This window comes from Camelina sativa, chromosome 11, assembly GCF_000633955.1.
Source record: "Camelina sativa cultivar DH55 chromosome 11, Cs, whole genome shotgun sequence".
Lineage (NCBI taxonomy): Eukaryota > Viridiplantae > Streptophyta > Magnoliopsida > Brassicales > Brassicaceae > Camelina > Camelina sativa.
The window spans coordinates 6,227,556-6,248,703 of record NC_025695.1 but is presented as its reverse complement, the minus strand read 5'-3'; the positions used below and the strand labels follow the sequence as shown (position 1 = coordinate 6,248,703).

General features: G+C 28.8%; 5 protein-coding genes across 6 annotated transcripts; 1 reads left to right on the top strand and 4 right to left on the bottom strand.

The window, feature by feature from the left end:
* LOC104721936 (acid phosphatase 1) lies at positions 1,249-2,785 on the bottom strand. Its single transcript, XM_010440013.2, has 3 exons — positions 2,327-2,785; positions 1,878-2,087; positions 1,249-1,547 (listed from the first exon to the last, which is right to left on the bottom strand). The coding sequence occupies exons 1-3, from the start codon at positions 2,740-2,742 to the stop codon at positions 1,370-1,372; spliced, it is 804 nt and encodes a 267-aa protein (XP_010438315.1). The 5' UTR covers positions 2,743-2,785; the 3' UTR covers positions 1,249-1,369.
* On the bottom strand, positions 4,151-4,580 carry LOC109127468 (putative defensin-like protein 158). 2 transcript variants are annotated; one of them, XM_019232237.1, is made up of 2 exons: positions 4,444-4,580; positions 4,151-4,332 (listed from the first exon to the last, which is right to left on the bottom strand). In XM_019232237.1, the coding sequence occupies exons 1-2, from the start codon at positions 4,496-4,498 to the stop codon at positions 4,151-4,153; spliced, it is 237 nt and encodes a 78-aa protein (XP_019087782.1). In that variant the 5' UTR covers positions 4,499-4,580. The 2 variants fall into 2 exon arrangements, with proteins under 2 accessions (XP_019087782.1, XP_019087783.1); XM_019232238.1 differs by having other exon boundaries at positions 4,151-4,323.
* On the top strand, positions 8,000-8,572 carry LOC109127467 (defensin-like protein 163). The gene is made up of 2 exons (XM_019232236.1): positions 8,000-8,080; positions 8,366-8,572. Exons 1-2 carry the CDS (start codon positions 8,029-8,031, stop codon positions 8,542-8,544), a joined length of 231 nt encoding a protein of 76 aa, XP_019087781.1. The 5' UTR covers positions 8,000-8,028; the 3' UTR covers positions 8,545-8,572.
* On the bottom strand, positions 9,760-10,239 carry LOC104721935 (defensin-like protein 159). The gene is made up of 2 exons (XM_010440012.2): positions 10,092-10,239; positions 9,760-9,980 (listed from the first exon to the last, which is right to left on the bottom strand). The coding sequence occupies exons 1-2, from the start codon at positions 10,141-10,143 to the stop codon at positions 9,799-9,801; spliced, it is 234 nt and encodes a 77-aa protein (XP_010438314.1). The 5' UTR covers positions 10,144-10,239; the 3' UTR covers positions 9,760-9,798.
* On the bottom strand, positions 16,566-17,078 carry LOC104721934 (defensin-like protein 159). Its single transcript, XM_010440011.1, has 2 exons — positions 16,971-17,078; positions 16,566-16,866 (listed from the first exon to the last, which is right to left on the bottom strand). The coding sequence occupies exons 1-2, from the start codon at positions 17,020-17,022 to the stop codon at positions 16,685-16,687; spliced, it is 234 nt and encodes a 77-aa protein (XP_010438313.1). The 5' UTR covers positions 17,023-17,078; the 3' UTR covers positions 16,566-16,684.

Below are 21,148 nucleotides of genomic sequence, written 5' to 3'. Positions count from 1 at the left end.
AATAATGTATAGAAAATTATGATTGGTTGAAAATGAAGAAGTGAACAACTAGGTTCACCCTAATATTTTTCAAATGAAAATATATTTAGATGTTCAAAAAGAAGAAAATGATAGGTTAATTCTTTATAACGCGCTAATCACATACAGAGTTTTATTTTTTTAATGGAAACTAAGTTACTTTTCAATTGAAAATTAAGTTTTTTTTTTGGGATCTAGCTTTAAGTTGCAATCTCGTCGGGAAGCGGATTTGGCTATGTGATTGACTGACTAATTAGAGATTAGTGCTTTCTACATAAGGTAACATGTTCAATTCTCAGCCTTTAATTTTAGTTATCTTTTTGCGACTCTTACTAAACCAATAATTTTAATTATTAATAAGCGTGTTAAGTCATCTTTTTAGGTTTTACCATAGGAAATTTTATCATTTTTAAGAAACATTAAAAATAGAATACAAAAGGTATAAAAAACGCTTAAATCCAGTAAAATGGTTCCACAAATATTTTCTAAATTAATGGTTTTGATGACTACCACTAACCTTGTACCGCTGCAGTACACTTCAAAAAAAATATTTTCTTCAATGTAGAACTAGCTGAGCATACTGTTTCTATTCAATTATTGATAGTGATAGTGGTACTGGTACCTTTATTTACCTCAAGGGGTATGCACGGTTCAATATATCAGTCATTCGGGTGGATATGAGTGTACTATCAAATCGTTTCCAATGATTTTACCGGATATATTCTTGGACGGATTGGAATAATAACATTACTTGATTTACGCCGACAGTTTTACTAAGTCATCAAAACCATTAATTTAGAAAATATTTGTGGAACCATTTTACTGGATTTAAGCATTTTTTATGCATTTACGCCGTGGGTTGAACATTTTATTTGAATTAAATTTGAAATATTTTTTTTTTGTTATTTTGTTATTTATTATTAGCAATTCATCCAGCCTATTTACAATCAAATTCTTGTTGCAGAAATTATTGTCAAAAAAATCTGTATAAATCTTAGCTGTTTAACTGAATGAATATTTCTAAATATCTTATTTTTAATACAGTAATTTTTTATTTACTCTAGTTAAATTATCTTAATTATCCTTAAAGATTCTAACTATTTTCTTACTATTTTTAATGGCATTTCAATATAATTTTTAACACTTTTAATGTTATTTTTATAAATGTACTTCTCAATTAATATAATATGATTATTTGGTTTCTTTATTTGGCTCCCTTTTCTCTCACTAACATAATAATCGTACTAAACAAAAAAAGGACAGGGTACATTATTTCGGTGAATTACGAGAATACATTCATAAGTTTCGTATTCAAGCATAAATCCATGCTAACATATTACTAGTTAGATTATCAAGCAATGTAGTACAATGGATTTGGGACTTTGAAGGAACGAGCGGCCAAGGCAAAACCTTGCAAGTCACTCCATTGATCGCCTGTACTTCCATGTATTGTATAGCCTTCTTTAAGCACTTTTGCTCTCTGTTCTGATTTGTACTGTGTTGCTGCTTTCCCTTGATCTTCATGACCCCTGCATCAATTATTAGATTAACCAAAAGTCTATAAACCTTAATATATTTTTTCCTCATATACCACCTGTTCATAAGTTTAGTCTAGTAGATGGCTAAATTAGTTAATTAGTGAAATAAATTTTAGAGCTGTTGAGATGTTAAAATCAATAATTTTTTTTTTCCTTCTTAAAGTCAAATATCGTAGAGAAAAATATTATACACAAGTAGCTCTTATAACAATCAAACGTAAAAGACGTAACCCATGATTTTTTTTTTTTCTTTCTTGTCTTTTTCTTCCAAGTCCACTTAATGATTTAGACCAAAAGCAAGAGAAAACATTATAGCTTTACCTCAAGAGGAGTCGGTTCCAACCGGAATAACCGGCGTAGAGGAGATTTTTCTCAGTAATACTCCTTTGACTTTCATCTCGGCCGGTTAGCAGAATGATTGTGAAACCAAGTTCCTTGAGAACATTGTAAAGCCTCAAGCTCGCATCAAAAGCTTGGGCTTTTCCTGTTACAACCCACCTATTGAATTGAGTATTGTCGTACGGCTCAGACCTAAATCCACAATTAAACAAAATCACTTGCACCAATTAGTACGATATATAGCAAAAATAATGCAAATTAAATAAGAAAAATAGCACAAAAAAGCTCTTAAACCGAGAACCAGATCTAATGGTCAACGAAGTTAAGCAAATAATAATCATTATGACTTTATAAATGAAAAAAAAAACATTATGAATGAAACAAAATACAAGGGCTATAATAATGGAGAGAGCATGGGGCATTATTATTACCCGTAACCATGAGCCTTGTAGTACGGGAAATTCGAGAGAAGCGTCTCATCGATGTCAAAGACCCATGCGTCCTTGCCGTTGCCGGCAAGCTTGATCGTTTTAGCGTAGTTGGTGATGTAAACAACGAGTACGTCGTAATCCGCGTCGAACTGGCCACTGCTGTAGTAGTTTTTAACGTAGACAACGCATCCGCGAGGAACCACCTTCCACTTGCCGGCATTGTCGGTCTCCACAGCTAATCTCCAGGCCGCGCAGTGAGCGATGACTTGAGATTCGCTGGGAGATTCGTCGGGAGTTTCGTCAGAGTTAGGGAGCTTGATGAGGGATGATGCACGTGAAGAGATCGCCGGATTGATCAAGACGGCGAATAGAGCGAGGATGAAGAAGGAAACCGAGCGGCTACGAGAAAACGTCATTGCTGAGGCTTTTCTCAATTATTTCTTTTTGTGCATATGGATGAACAAGATTGGCCCTGAATATAAAGTGAAATTTTACTACGTTGTCATGCTTAACTCCCACGTGATTTTTATGCAAAACATCAACGTCGATGTAATAATTATGAACTTTCGAAGGGTAACAGCGTGGATTAGATACTGTATATAAAACGTTGTCAAAATTCAAAAAATTAATAGAGGTAGTTAGAGTTCATTGATGAAATTTTTGTTAAATTGGCAAAATGAGTATTACAATAGAACCTCTATAAATTAATACTCGATAAATTATTAATCTCTATAAATTAATAATTTTTCCGGTCCCAAGAAGGGACTAGTGTAATTTTTGATACAATTCGATAATATAATAAGATAATAATTTTTTTGAAAATTATTTGTAAATATATGGTCCCATCAATAATATAAATTAATAATTATATAAAATTATCTAAATATATATATATATTAATTTTTATTAGAGTTTATTTTTAACTTTTTTACTATATAAAAATCTTTGAGTGTTATATTCAAAACATTATAATTGTTATATTCCTTGTAATTGATTTTATAAAAATATTAGTTATAACGATTAAATCTTATTTTTAATTTTTTTTTACCAATTTAGGAAAACTTCTCTATAAATTTTGAATTATTAATTTATCGATAAATTAAAACCTCTATAAATTAATAGATTTTCATGGTTCCAACATTATTAATTTATAGAGATTTTACTGTATATATGTTTTATATATTATTTTTTTTGGACAAAGTGGATGTTATGTTATGTTTATAGCCGTAAGGTTATTACGCTGTAGCTCTTATTTTGAAAGACAATAAGTCCTCGGAGGAAGAATGAATATGTAGTCAAATGGTTGTTTCACTTATGTGCTGATTATGGTAGAATGTTAAAATCATGGTATAGATATACATACCGTAGATTAACATTATAAATGTTAAAAATCATCCAAAAATATATATACATTATAAATAACGATGTAAATAAACACTAAAAAATGATGAAAATATTTTGATATTTTTCTTTTTTTTTGAAACTGTTCATCATCATCATAAGAAATTCAAGAAATGATGAAGAGCTCTAAAAGTTTGGTTAGTAAAATTAAGATCATTAACATTATATATTTTATTAATTTGTATCATTAGTTTTTTTTATTCCAAATCTAGCCGTAATTGTTTTAAAACTTATCAATAAAGGTGACTGAAATCTCCTATTTTTTTTTCTAATTGTTATATATTCAATCATAAGAAGGCTTGAAGAACGTTGATAAAAAAAAAAAAAAAAAAGGCCTGAAGAACTTCCAGAATTTTATTCATATAGAATCAAGGAAATTATTTTCTTAATTTTAATATATTATTATTTAGAAAATTTGTCTCTTTAACAATTATAAGTACAAACACATTTAGGATCTCTACCAAGTTTGGTTTTCAAACATTTTCCAACTCCATTGTATCCCATATAGCAGTTTAGACGACAGTCAACAAGGTCACAATATGGAGTTTCTGGATTGATGATTTTAGTACATAGATTTCCCTTAGCTTTCTCAACCGCTGAATATAAAATAATAATATCATGTTATGAGGTGATATATGTGCGCCCACTAAAATATTTTATGTAATGTTAAAAAAATGAATACTTTTCATGTTTGGAAGGGGAAATCATGAAATTACCTGAGAACACAAGCATGATTATGAGGAAATAATAAGAACATGATATTTTGGCCATGATCAATATCACAACAAATGAAAGCTACTAATGCTTTGTAAATTAGAGATAACAAATGAAAGTGACTTTTTTACTATTATTCTTTGTTCATATTTTTGTTTGTTTTTTATTTTCTTACATCTATTCTGTGTTCATTTATATATAAGGGTAGACATGACAACATACATCTAAGCAGAGATAATTGAAAAAGGAAAGTGAATGAATGTTAAAAGTGTAGGATTGACTACGCTGATTACTATATGCACCTTCCCACCCTATTCATTTATAGCAATTAAATTACTTCACTGAAAGAGTTTTTTTCTTCTCCTTGTGTTACTTATCGTTCTATAATTTTTCACATAAATTAAGAAAACAAAACAGATAAATGTTGTATTATATTTTTATTTGACTATTAGAATTCTAAAAGATTTATTTTTTATTCATTTAAGAAGAGGAAATGAGATAATTTCTACTAAAACTGACATTGGAAAGAGAGAACAACAACAAAACTGAAAAAAAAAATTAGACCTAAAATAACAACTGTTTTTAATCGGAGGGAGTATGTATTATTATACATAGAAATTTTTTTATATCCATCCCATAAAATCATACTTAAAATTAAAAAGTGTCTTCAACTAGGTCAATCAAATAATTATTAGATTAACATTATTCCCTGATTTTCTTAGCACGTTATACCAAAAGTATTGCGTTTTAATCAGTTCACCACCATATCTATAGATTAACACTATCCCCTGATTATGTTAGTATGTCGTTAGGTTTAAGAAAAAAATTAAATTATATTCTTTGATGGTAATAGGTTCTTTTGGATTTTTTATGGGTATTTTTGAAAGGTGGTTATTAATTTGGACCACTGAAAATTGGATAAAGAAGAGAGTGAGCCTACTCCATGTTTCCTCGTCATTTTCTTCAGCTCAGCTGCTCCATTAATTTTCTTATCATCAAGAATCTTGTCAAGAAGTCGTGGCCTCGTCTCAGACTCGCAATTATTCGCATTTTCGTGATCCAAAAATAGAATCAATCATACAATGTCCTTTCTTACCTTTCGTTTTCTAACCCAGTGTGCTTCATATATTCATTTGTTAGTTGTGAGTAATTTGTATATATATTTGGTTAAGTCATAGTATTAGTTTTTGCACATCTAATATATTAATTTTACTTTTACATATAGGTTTCGAGACATTAATGGATACTAAAAATAATTTGAATTTTAAGTTTTTACTTAATTAAAATGAATCTTTGTGTCAATATTATTTTTTTTAATTTTTTTTTGGCGGCACAAGTATGCGGATGAATATTATTAATATACCAGATTAGGACCCGCCCGATGTGCGGGTTTAGAGTTTTTAAAATAAAATTAATTTTAACAAAGAATATAAAGTAAATATTTTTAGTAAGTAAAAACTATCTATAAAAGTAAAGAAAAATACTTAGGTTTACTCTTCTCCCCTCTCAACCAATCAGTATGTTCTATCTAATATTTCATTTAAAAAATAATTCAAAATTAAATTAATAAGCAAAACAAATTAAGGAAACAATTTCCGTATACTTTTAATTAAGAAAAGTTAAATATTGCGGGGTGAACATCTTTCTTTACCTCATTATAAAATAAAAAAAATAAAATATGTATAAATTATTATAAAACTAATAACTTAAACCACTCTTTTATAAACCCAAACCGATATATAATTTCATTCTAATTGTAAAATTTCAAGCCTAACTATCTCACTTATAAATCCAAACTGACATATAATATCCCTATAATTGTAAAATCTAAACCCTAACCATCTCATTTGTAAACCCAAACCGACATATAATTCGGTATCATCATAGGGTTTTCCATATGAGTCGGTGTACTCGAATTTGGATTTTGTTTTCAGGAGGGAAGCCTCTCAACAGGGTAATCCTGATCAACTTTTTCAATTACCATGAATTTTATGGGCAATCTGTAAAACCATAAAAAAAAAATCAAGGTTTAGAGATCGAGGCGAATGATATTTGTACACACAAATTTTTTTTTTTTGCTATAATACACTAATGTATATCCATTTAGAAATCTAATCTACATTACCACTAAAAATGTATTTGTAAACACAAATATATTTTACTGTTAAAATATACTCTTTAGTTTTTACTGTTACCAACAAATTGTCTTTATGAACACATTAAATAACCTATTATATGTCTCTCCACTTTAACATTTTTATAGTTACAAAAATGCATACGTTAATCTTATATATTCTTATCTTATATATTACAATAACAGTTTTTTGAATGAATTATTTGATTGGTTAAAATAATATGAGACGATCTATCTTTTTTTTCCTTCAACAATCTTTTTCTGTATGTAAAGGTGAGTATTTACATTTTTTTTAGAAACAATAATTATTGTATAATTTTCACAATCATTATTTTTTTTTTGTCATCATTGTATCATTTTTTTAAATCTTATATAAAAAGCAATCCTTTTTCGTGTAAAATTAGCAACTTAAAATTAAAATAAACAATATTATAGTTTTGAATTTTATGATATATATATATACATTATTATAGTTTTGAATTTTATGATATATATATATACATAATTTCTTTATAATGATATTTTCTAAATTTTAAAGCTGTTGAAATTTTATAATTTTCTTATAATTCTCTTCTAATATTTTTAAAACTGTTAAAAACAAAACTTTTGTTTTACATTTGGAAATTTACTAAAGTTTTTTTAAGATTTTAAATAAAATTAGGTTTTATTTTCTCTATTTTACTTTTATATAAAACTTTTTTATGGTAGATTTTAAATTTTTACAATTTTATTTTTAAAATATTAATAAATTTAGAATTTACATGTGTCAACATCTGAATGATACAATTAATAAGATAAATGATTCGATCTATTAGTCTAAGATCGTCTTATATAATAAGTCGATATCTTATTAATTATTGCAAATTTAACGGTCATTCGTATCATAAGATTTAGTTATGCCGATTGCCGAGAAATTGAATAGCATGGTGTGTATTTTTTTTTTAGGCCGACATCATCGACCATATTTGGGTCTAATCTTTTATTTTTCTTTGGTCCTCATTACATCATTATTAGATGGAATATATAAACTTTTAAACCTTTGACCATTGGATAATAAGGTTTCCATTATTTAGGTTAATAAAAATAAAAATGTCAAAGCATAAATAAAACTATGAAAGTAGAGAATAATAATAGGGAAATTAATTTATTTGTTGCCAAAAAAAAAGTGGATGCATTTTTTAGTTCTTTTGTTTTTTATACTATTTACATTAAGTGAATGAATTCTTACTATATCGCGTATTCAAATCAAATAATTTGACTCTCTTCGCTTAGTTTTTGGTCAAAGACTCAAAGTCTTCACATTTTGTTTTGAATATGCATGTTTCCTAAAAAGAGTTTTTATCTATGCATGTTTCTCTGCTCACTTGTAATCTATATAAACGTTCTCCTCTCTATGACTCCATCAACGTTCAATATCAAAAAAATTCTCCAAACAAATAATTACCAACAAGTCATGGCCAAGCTATTGTGTTCGTATCTGCTCATCTCAATCTTTATTCTCTCAGGTACAGGTTCATACGCCTTTTTATATCATTATTGAACATGTAATAAAACTTAAATATTAATTGAAACCGTGCTTCGAGCTATATCATCATTTAAGCAGCCAGCAGGAGTCGGGTCATTCGTTAGTCTGTTTAGAAAAAAATCTAATGAAACACATAATTATTTAGATTTACGACAATAAAAAACGCGATTAAGTGTGACATGACGGATTAGATAGATGGACGATGATGATCACTTACTTAAGATTAATTTGTAATCTTTTTAATAATTTTTTTTTTGTCGTTTAGCTTTGTTGGCTTCACCAAGTGCAGAGGGGGCAAATATAAAAAGATGTTCAGTGAACGTGAAGCTTAGCAAGCCATGCACTTTTCAAGAATGCATACCAATTTGTTATCAAAAGTACAACGGGAATGGCGTTTGTACCGGAAATAAAAACCAATTTTGCACTTGCGTTTACAATTGTTAGTTTAGACAGAAAAAAAAGAACAATCTTTAAATGGTGCCTTAAATTATACCTTGACGATATGCTCATATGAATAAATATAACATTATAAAAATATTCTATTTGCTTGTCATTAAACCGGTTTATTTATGATTGAACGAGTTCACTCTTAAACCGATGAAATTCCAAAAATTAAAACTTAACCGACGAAAATTGGAAGTTTCAACTTTGGTTCAGTTCGAAAGGCAGTAGTTAATTTATAAAAGTCTCGTGTGCTCTGTTTCGCTAAAGTTGTTTTGTTTTTTTGACAGAAATTAGTACATTAATTCTCTACGAATTTTTTTAAAAAACGCTTGGAATTATTTCTTTAATAACATAAAAATCTCAAAGTATGTAAAAATAAAGTTAAGAAATACTTAAAGAGAAGTGAATGGATTTATGCAAAAAATTGTAAAACACGAATCAGCATATATATAGTGAATCCCTTCTGCGTAACGCCGATCGTGGCATCCACTTTATATTTAGTTTATAATTTATAAAGTTCGATATGGTATTAGAAGCCTTATTGTTCTGAGTTGGTTACTTTTCTGATCTTAGGGGGAGGTATTGGTTTAGGATTTAAAAAGAATTTTAATGACTTTAAAAGTTAGGTAAAATATGTTGTTATTCAATCAAAACTTTTAAAAACTCTTTAAAAATTTGGTGTTATTGGTTCTGGATTTGTAAAAAGTTATCTAAAATCTTGATAAATCTAGTGTTATTGGATTAAAAGTTTTATAAAGTCATTAAAAGTTTTATGTTATTCAAGTAAAACAAAAGAATCTTGGATTGTTAATGAATTCAAATTTTATGTTATTGGTTTAGGATTTTATATCATTTCCTTCATAACAAAAGTCATGAAAACTCTTTCATCAAATAGAAAGATTTTACAAGATTAGAAAAAACAAATCATCAAGATTTTAAAATACTTCCTAAACAATCTCTTAGAATCCTTCATTTTTAACTTTCAATTTTCTATGATTCTAACAATCAGCAAGAACATAAAGTCATTAAAATTCTTTCTAAATCCTAAACCAATATTTCTCCCTTAAACTATGTTTTGGTTCAAAATGGACAAGGGAAATCAAATCATCATATTGAGGACATCTCCGAAATTTTCCAAAACAAATCATTCAGACTGCAAATGGATGACATACGGAAGGATGAAGATCTTTTAGATATATTAAAAATTAAATTGTAATATCACTAATCACCACAATGGTTATAAAGAAAACACATCTAACAATTAAATAGACAACCACAATTTTGAGGCCCTCCGACTTTAGGATCGTCAAAACATTTGCCAACTCCATTGTAATAAGAAAAGCAGCTTAAACGGCAATCGACAAGATCACATGGAGTTTCCTTTTTAATCGTCAAATGACATCGCTTATCCTCAGCTCTTGCAACCATTAGAAAAACTACAAAAGTAAAACATCGTGGTATATACATATGATCAATCACAATTCCACAAAATTATCATGTACATGTATATTTTGTATGCTTATAAATATGGAAACGTATGAAATTACCTGACAACACAAGCATGAGTACAAGGAAATAAGAACATGATAACTTGGCCATGATCAATATATATTACAGCTAAACAAAGACCGAAGTTTTGTGAAACTAGAGGTGCTACGGAAGGGTCCTTTGTTTGATTAATGTTTAAATGGCTGTGTATAAATGGTTATGTGTATACTATTATATACTGGTTGCTAGGTATGGTGTGTTCTTTTTTTCTTTGTTTAAGTATCACTATCATCCAAAGCAGGATCTCTAAACATTTGGTAACTTTAAATTTTTTTAGAGATCTTACCTTTTTTGTTTTGGACGAAAGGAGATCTTTCTTTAAATGGATTCTTTACAATATACATTAACCATAATTATAGAAAAACGAATCGGTGTCCTCAATAAAATTGTAGTACCGACTGATCTATTTCTAAGTCTAATTACTCAAATTATTTGATGCATTTATTCATAAGTACTGTGCCTATAATCACTCCAATCAAAATCCATTCTCTAATCATCAACTCATTTACCAAATTAAAACAAGCTTATCTATAAAGATAAATATCTAACCAAATTCTTTAGAAAGTTAAAAGCACTCGGAAACCAAATATCTAACCAAAAAAAAAAAAAAAAACTCGGAAACTGATTATGGCAACGAAAATATATACTCAACGGAAATGGAAATCTCTCAGGTTCCAAATCTTCTTCTTTTTAACTCATAATAATCTATATTAACATTTTTGAAGTACATTTTGTGTTATGTCCTTTTAGTTTTACTTATTCAATTTTTTATTTATAACATTAACTCTTCAAAAATTTCCATAAATATTATCACGACAGATTTTGTTTTCTAAATCTATATTAATATTTTTGAAGTACATTTGGTGTTTTACTCTTGAAGTTATATGTATTTAAAAACTTATTTACAAATTTAATCCCTAAAAACTTTTCAAAAATAATATCATTTCAGATTTTGTTTCTTAAATATTTTACATTTCATTCAAATCAAAAATAAAAAACAGCAATCAATATTATATAGAAACAAAAACTATGATATATTTCTATTTTATTTTTTAACCTGTGAGTTTTGATTCTTAACGTAAGAAAAACTTCTAATTATTTAAATATTATAATTAATATATATATATAAATTTAATAAATTTTAAATTATTATGAATATGTAAAATTAAAAAAAATACTATATAATGTGGTTATAAAAAGTACATGTTGGAATTAATAAAATATTATTAAATATGTGCTAACACGGGTTAAATCCTTATTTTATTATTTGCCAACATTATAAATATTATAATATCTGACATATAAAATCAATTTGTTTTACCTAAGATTGTGTAAAATAATTAATTCATTAGGAAAAATGTGACTTAATCACATCATATAAATGACTTATTATGTATTTAGATCGCTTATTTTTTTGTTATAATAGTTAAAAATCGAAATAGAATCTCAAACACTAAACAAAACAAACTAAATATAATAAAAAATGATCATTTATTACAGGTTAAAAAATTAATATAAATATTTAGTCGCACAAGCAGCCGGAAAATTAATTTATTTCTCTATTTATAAAACATCCAATATTTAACAAACAAATAGAATATAAAATATAAATAATAATAATAAAACTATATGCACGCGGTGTCCCGCGGGTTAAAATCTAGTATATATTCTAAAACCTTACTATTTTTCAATTTTGATACTAAAAGATTAAAGATTAATGTGTAGTGTATATAATCTTTGATTTATAATATTTGTGACTCAAATCCTAATAATTACAATAAACACACATATCTTAATTTTTATAGAACTACTAGATTTTAACCTGCGGTACACCGTGGAATTATTTCTTTTACTAAAATCATTAAATTTCAAGTTGTAATTGTTAGTTAATTTTATAAGTTTTATTTGATTTTTAAGATTGTATAGTTGCACTTTGATTGTTAATTCTACGAATTAATCTGTGGTATACAACACAATAATTTATTTTTGTTATAAATTAATTTCACCAATCTAAGAAAAAAATATACGGAGGATGAGCCAGAATTCATTACAAAACTTATTAATATCCTTTTATATTATTAAGTTGTACCAGTTTGTTTATAATAATCATGTATATAGAGGTGTCAAACAGGTCGGTCCACATTTCTTTTTTCTTGGACCGCAGCGGGTCAACCCACTAATACCGCGTTCGTTAAAGTTATGCCAAAGCATGTCCTCAACCTAAATTTTATATTAATTATTCCTTAAAAAATTAGTGGCAAAGAAAAAAAAGAAATTTTAAAATAACTTATAATATTGATACTTTGTAAATATCTTAATTGGTATACATTAGATTTCCTCACATTATCACATATTTCACGAATTATATATACATAACTATGTAAAAATATTATTTATATATAATATATTTATTTTAATCTTATATTTGTAGTTTTCGGGACAACCCGCCAACCGCAGACGTACCTTGCTAAAATCTGTAATCCCGATAGACTTAATTGTGAGGACCATCTTTTAACGGAATACCACATGCCTATATTTTCTATATAAATTATATCTTTAGAAATTTATTACTTTTGAGTATATAAAACCGATGGTCGTAGCGATGAATTATTGACATTTTAAATTTATAAGAATATCAATCATAACCCATCCCATAATCATTTAATTTTATTAAAGTTTTTTAAATAATATATTTTAAATCTTTTATAAAATTAATTGCTTTATAGAAATCAGAATGTTTAGGAAGTTAAGATTTTTTTTTATGTATTTTTTAGGGATTTTATTTGGTAGTGTTAGTTTTCCACAAATCTTGTTGTAGATTAAATATTTTATATTTAGTAGAGGAACTCTTTAGATTTTCTATATATTGAAGAAGGAAAATCTGGAGGAATTTTTTTAAAATTAAAAAATTTGAAGTAATTGAATATGATTGATTGGAGCGAATATAGATTTTCCTATATTGGAATGGCAAAAATTTTGTTTAGTTTTACAGAAAATTAGGTTCGGAGGTGGAGATAATTTAGGAACATTATACTGGATTGATAGGAGGATATTTAATTCACATACCTTATTTTTGCATATTTCGATTTTATCTTTCATTTTTTTTAAAATGTTTTAATGATAATGGCATTGGTTGAAAATACCGTCAAACTTCAAGACTACTTTGACAAAACTGGTGCAAAAATGTTAATATAGATAACCGGCGTAGGACATCAAAACTAATCTCCCACTAAAAAAGTTGACTAGAAATAGTTTGATTTAATAAATAATTAGACTAAAGTATCTTTGTAGATCTTCTATTTAATCCCTATTATAGTAAAAGAGAAGTACAACTTATACAACGGACAAAAATACCCCTCACGTCAACAACTAGAAACATCAGCGAGAAGGTTAAAAGTGATTTTAGTGTTAGTTGAATTGGGTTTTATTTAAAAACAAACCCGAAATTTCGAAATCGGATATACTTGACAAATGGTGGGCTTTATATGGAAGACATAGACCTTAGGAGCTCCAAACATCTATAAAGAACTTTAAAAAAAAACGACATTAGTTGGGTTTCCATAAAGGGATTTACCTCTATATCACAAATAGTAACCCCAAAATTTCGCAAAAAATTCGGAAACAAATCTCATATAAAAGATAGCAATCTCCTTTGCATATTTGTTAAATCTCTAAAAAATCTCATCAATATATTAAAAATATAGCAATCTCTTTTGCAAATTTGTAAAATCCCTAAACAGTCTCATCAATATACTAAAAAGATACCAATATCGGTTGCAAATTTGGAAGCTAACCATAACTGCTTTTTAAATTCCCTAATTCGTTTAATAGAGAAAAAGCGATAATTAGTTACACCTATAAACAATAGCTTCACTCACGGTAATTAGATATTTGATGAATATCCCCTAAAATACACGAACAAGATTTTACCTAATTGTTCATTAGTAATTCCTTCCTATAAATATAACTTTATTATCAAAAGGACCAATACACCATACCTTCCTTTCTCTCCTACCAGACCTTCTCCAATGGCTCCCGAAATCACTCCTACCAGACCTTCTCCAATGGCTGCCGAAATCACACCTATCACAGATTTGCAAACAATCAAACCATTCAAAACAGGATGGAGGATTCAAGTGAAACTATTCATTCTTGGAAGCAATATACCGTCTTCTCCAGAGAGACTATCAAAATGGTTTTAGCAGATATTTATGTAAGTTTTCTCTACTCTATTGCCATTGTTTCATTTGAACTATATTTAGCTGTTTATTGTTTTCAAATCTACTACTATTTTTTAAAAAACTAGGGTACCCACATTCATGTAACGGTAAAGAAGCCATAATTTGGAAAATTCCAGAAAATGATCATCACTGGAAATTGGGTGATCATTGAAACGTTTTCATTGACTAAATCTGTGGGAAAATTCAGAGTTACGAACCATGTTTATGGTATGACTCTGATCAACATGACGTCCATCAAGAGAAACTATTGATCAACACGATTTTATATTCTTCAACATCTACTGCATAAAATGTATAATATGTCAAGTAATCATATACAAAATACTGTAAATAAGCTGAAATTATTGTTTTGGCTATACAATTATGGTTTTCAAATATAAGATCGATTGTTTTGGATACATATAGGGTAAGAGTATAGTCCTATGTAATCGAAACAATATAAAGAAAAGCAACTGAGAATATAAAACAACTTACGAATCCAATTGAATTGTTTAATTGATTCGGGAAACTATTTGGGCGAAATTGAATCAATCCGATTGGCACTTTGATCAACCACATAATCCCACCGAATTGCTTTAGAGTAATTGGTTGTGTAAACAAGTCAGATTTAACAGCTCTATGAAAAATATGTGGAAGATTGGAAGATTTGGGATCTAAGGTTGATCGAATGGAAGATGAAGAGTAAACGATGAAAAATGTTTTCTTTGATGGAAGAAATGTAGTAAACTCGATTCATTTTCCTGTTATCAAGATAGAGGTTTTAAAAAAAAAAGTTATCCTAAAAGGCCAACGTAGCCCACATCAGAAATCTCTAGAAAACTAAACCCAGACCCAAGTTTTTAGGTGTATCAATAAAAACATATTGCCCAATTTATGTTACTAAAAAATAACATATTTTGAAAAACCACTATTTTACTTAAAATTATTTTTATATAATATGGTCAGCACATTCAGGGTATACATTCAGCATGTATATGACGCCTAGAAAAATAAATACATAGTATTATGTACATATTAATTTTAACAAACAAAAAATTTTAAAATAATATTCGACAACCACATCTTAAGTATATTATTATTTTATTCTATTTATATCCCGTTTTATTACATATTTCACTAACCAGTTTCTTAGAGTTGTATACTACCGTTTTAAAATAATGGTCTACAAAATCTTTAAAACTCACAATGTAATAAATGCTCTATTTTTATGTGTTTTGAGCAGCAATAGCAAATAGGAGGAACAAAAATCTATATATTAAACCGTATCCCTAACATCTTATATATTGTTATCTGCTCTAATAACACTAAAACATTCCTCCGCGCTGTAGCGCGGGTCAGGTCCTAGCACTAAATTTATGCAGAATAAAAATTATCTAACCTTTACGCCATACTGAAAAATGTAGGATTAATTCACTATTTTCCAAATAAAATTTTAATACAAAACTATTTTTTAATTAAAACTAATGTTTTCTATGTTACAGAGGAATTACACAATGTATAAACAATTACAATTAATATTTCTTTAACTACATAGTTTCATTTTGGCAACTTAATTGATTGTTACTTTATATTCATCATTTTGGAAAAATCCCCAAAATTAATTACTTACACAATATTTTCGTGTCTTTATTTTAAACATTAATACAAATTTCTCATTATTTGTATTTTATATAATTTAATTGAATTCATGATAATATTAACATATTTCAATCCGTTATGGGCCACATGTATCCGTGAGAATTTCCCCGCGCGCTGTAGCGCGGATCCGATTCTAGTTATCTTTAATTTAGTCTGATTTGCAAAGTCGTAATTTGCTTTCAAACTCTGAGTACTGTGTTTATTTTCGATATTCGTGGGGGAAATAGATCGTCATTCATTGTGAATAAGTAGTTTTAAAAAGAAAAAGACCATATTTCATGGTGAAAACTAGAATAACAATAAAGTGACTGAAATCCCATAGTTTTTGTAAATTAAGTCATAAAGAATGATGGAGACCTAGTTTTTTTTTCTTTCTTTGACATCAAAATCACCGTAAATTATTAAATTTGTTCGAAAAAACTGATAAAAACAACTATTTCGGAACCAACAAACTTACATGGGAAAAAGAATAATCTCGTACTCGAACATCTTTTGCAAGACTATCGATACAAATATTATTAATTCGAGGAATAAGATAACGAATCAAAATATTTATGAAAGAAGATCTAAGATTATGAAATAACTCTAATTCAGTAACCAAAGTAGGCCAAACATCTGTCTCTTGATGGAGACCTAGTTTTTATTCATATCGATTATAAGGAAATCGAATATTTATTATATGACGACAGACACACTTTTATAAAACTGTAGCTCTAACAATTGTAGAGACAACCACAATTAGAAGGTCCCTTTACTTTACGATCGTCAAAACACTTTCCAACTCCATTGTAGCCACTATAGCAGCTTAAACGGCAATCAACAAGATTACATGGAGTTTCTTTGTCAATCGTCAAATGACATTGCTTCCCCTCAGCTCTTTCAACGATTAAAGATCCTACAAAATTAGTTACACATCATGTTATGATCACAAACTATATATATTTATTATATAATTAACATTTTTCAGATCTTTGGAAATGGTAACGTAAGAAATTGTACCTGAGAACACAAGCATGAGTACAAGGAAATACGAACATGATAACTTTGCCATGATCAATATCACAAAACAAATGTGACCAATTAAAGCTTTTTTCTTTGTTACGTTTAGTGTTTTTAACTGCGTAATAATGATTGTTAATGTGTGCCCAATATATATATATATGGCCAGACTGGATGGTTCTCTTTTTTACTTTATTATCATTTAATATATCTAAAAAAGGTTTTGATAAATTAAAAAAAAAAGGTTTTGATAAATAAAAAAAAGGTTTTTGAGTTTTGACTATTGCTAAAATCATTAACTAATTTACAAATTGAATAATAAATTGGGATATTCGTTTAATTGGTTAACAGAAAAAATAGCTTTTTGACTTTTGAAAAAATCATTAATAATAATAGGCAAATATATAAAAATAAATATAAATAAATAATCAGTGCATAGATGTATTTTAATAATCAGTCCAATATATATTGGTAAATAATTTATTAACATTTTCATCAGTCCAATATTTATTAATATATTGGTAAATAATTTAATAATTTATTAAAAGGTAAATACTGTAGTTGAAAAAACACTATTTTGCTATTAAATAATAATAAATAATCAGAAAAGCACAAATTATAATATACTAGGGGATATACCGCTCTACGCGCGGATTAATTTTTAAAATTTATAAGACAATGCTTAAGTGTTAATAAATTGATATGTAGCTATTTTATTTTGTAGATTTTTTTTTTGTTGAACAATATCAAATGTAGTTTGAATCTTTTCTTTTACTTTTGTTAATGATATTAGTTTGCTGAGTTTCTGAATTGTTAATCTTGATGTCTATATTCATTCTAGATGTTAGTAAGAAAATATTCTTTATAAGCTTATATACAGAGTGAAGAATTTTTTTTTCATGATAAGAAATGGCAGCAAATCATGTTTTATTTTCTTTGGGTAGTAATGTGAATGAATTAAAAGTATGAAATCTTAATTTTGTACAATAAAACTATAATTTGTCGGCCTGAAATGCTATTATCTATCCTTCATGACAACAATTAGTTAGCAATACATGTTTTCAAGCGATAATTTATAGCTAAGCGTGTTTGTTACTACTCGTCAATCATTTTCCGTCAAAGTAAAAGTTGATTTGATTTTGTATTTAGAACTGGTAGAGCACACAAAAGATTACACGGCAGAATTCATGCCAATCACTTAAGGTTTTCTACTTACTTTATGCAATGGATTATGGACACATACACACCCATATACATACCCATTTACATTATTTGCATTGGAGGTGCAACAATCTAAGCGAAAACATAACTTTGGCCTCTACTTTAACTGGTTTTTCCGACCAAACTACAAACAAAACTTACCAAAATAATGTTCTTTACATAAACGATGTTCACACAAAAAATATATGACCAATTTCTGCTAACAACACTTTCATTCTCTCCACCCTTTCACTAACGCACCACCTCCTTCACATTCTTCGTCTCTCTATGTGACAAACGAATTGATCAACATCAGCTTAGACTTCATGGTGTTGTATTTCCTCCTGTCAACGCATCTTCAATGGATAATACTTTGGGATTCTTGAGAAATATGTATAAGTGAGGATATATTATATTCAATGTAGTACATATATATGTTCTAATCATGAAAATAGGAGGAAATATACAAAAGTGTAAGTTCTATACCTTTGACAAAAATAAAAATTTAAAACTGATCAGATTTGTATTGAATTGCCATGACAGTCTTACAAATTATATTAGAGTATTGAATAAGATAATGTCTATTAGCCTAACCTTAATTTGAGGCAGTTACGTTGTTGATGTTGTTGTGGAAGCTTAGCATTTATAACTTTCAAACTCTTTCACAGTGACTTTTCTTTTTTTTAACTTCCTAAATGAAAAACGCAAACAAAAGTACAGAAAATAATCAAATCATGAAATGTAGTTCAATTATTTTAACCCCATATATAAATGAAGCACATTAATAAGAGTACCTATGAACAGTTAAATAAACACAAAATGGTTTGACCAACGAAGGAAAAAGTGTTTGATCGGCATAGGCAAAGCCCAACAAAATCACTCTTCCTAATGTAAGTCGTACCTATGATTTAGCAATTGGAGAAGTCTCCGTATGTAGGTCTCCGGATTTTTCTCCTCATCCAAAGCTTTTCACCTGCAAGAAATCAACAAAATTACTACATATAAAAAGGTTTAGATAAGCAACATAAGTTTTTATAGATTTGACATATTCCACATGCGTCAGACTATATCCATATCAAACGAAGATAATACTAAACTTTAATATAAGTTCTCCAAATACAAAACTTTACTATAAGTTCTTACGAAAGAGCTATCTGGCGTTTTTGGCTACGTAAGTGATTGATAAACCAAACTGAAACCATCAGTCGAGGTTTTTAAATCTGGAAAAAAACATCAGAAACCTAATTATCATAAAATAGATAAATAAATCTAATGTGAGAAGTTAATCTATTATGAAGGATAGAAAATAGAAAGAAAATGAATCACCAATCGGAGGAAGCAAAAGAAATATGGAGTGGATGTTTTGTTCTGGTTAGACACTTACATTCCGGAATGAGTTGCACTTCCCTGAACAATATGTCATTATCTCCAGGATTTGAAATGTTTAAGCCCTAATCCAGGATTTGAGACCAGTTTCATATCTGGAAGCTTGCACATACCCGAGAAAACAATGAAATAAGAAAGGGTGAAACCCTCAGATAGGATGTGAAGCGATTGAAAGTAAAAGAAAGGATGTTTCGTTTTTAAATGTGAAGAAGGAGGTGAGGTCGAACCTCTCTCGAAATCCTATATATATATATATATATATATATAGTCATAGAAAGCAATCTAAAATCAAACTGATGTGGCATTTTAAGGGGATAGCAAGTATATGTTAAAATATTAAACTGGTTTTAGGAGTTTCAAACCACCCTTTTTATTAATTAGTAAGTAATAAAACATGTGTTACTAATAATTAGGACCTTTAAAGAAATTTGGTCCAAAAAAAGGAAATAGTTAGTGGATAAATTTAGAAAATTTGGCCTCATTAAACAAATCAGCACCCGCAGCGAGAAAAATATAGATAGATGTACCTCTTATCGTGGCAGAGGGAGTTAGGGCTCCTTTTCCGTTTTCTGAGTTTGTGAGACCCGTTTAGGCCCATTAAAGGCCCAGCCCCTTTGTTGAAAAAAAACCTAAGCGAGGGTGTACGTATTGTCATCTTCGTCACAGCCGCTTACAAAAGTTTTCGTTCCAACTTTGATCACTCTCTTGTTTCTGAAAATCTGAATCTCAAGTCACCATCATCATCCTTTTTGAGATCAAGTTGCTGTCCTTGTTGTGGTGTGTCCTTGATCGTGAGAAAGTAGAGACGAGTTGTTCGCCACGTTACGTCGAGCCGTAGTCACCACCGCTTGAGCCACCGTTTGTCTCCGTCGTCCACTTCTCTCACCGGAGTCGAGATCCATCACCGGTGGTTTGTTTGGGTAAGGAAATCCAAACATTAATCTGTTTTCCATCTTCTTCGAGTCACTGTTTTAGCTTCTTTAATCTGTTGCTTCTGTCGCAAGTCAGGTCGTTGGCTCCTTCATCTGCAAGTTAAGTCGTCTACTGTTGTTTCTGGTTGCTCCGTCTGCAATCTAGGTCGTCTGGTCGTCTAGATCATACCGATCTGATTGAGCTGGGTAAACAATCTTGTGTGTGTTCGTTGTTCTTTCTTTTTTGCGATTTGTTTTCAATTTGATTCAAACCGTTTGCGATACACAGAGAGAGAGAGTTTGTGAGGTTGTAGAATCGTGATCCGAGAGAGTTATCTTAACAATCTTCTAATATTGAACTTACTCGTAGGATTTAGTGGCGACGAAAATGGTAGAATATGAGTGTGAAGATGCAATCAGCTCTCTTCCAGACGAGATACTTGCTCAGATCTTGTCCTATCTGCCCACGAAACGAGCTGCTTCAACTTCAGTTGTGTATAAAAGATGGAGAACTCTCTTCTCACTGACGAATCATCTCTTTGCGTCGCATCTCGACTTTGACGACTCATATTTCTTGAGTCCCAAGCTAAATAAACAACAGAGATCAAGAAGACGAAACCAGACTGAGCAAAGCTTCAAAGCTTTCGTTGACAAAACACTGTCTTGTAGTAACAAACCCAT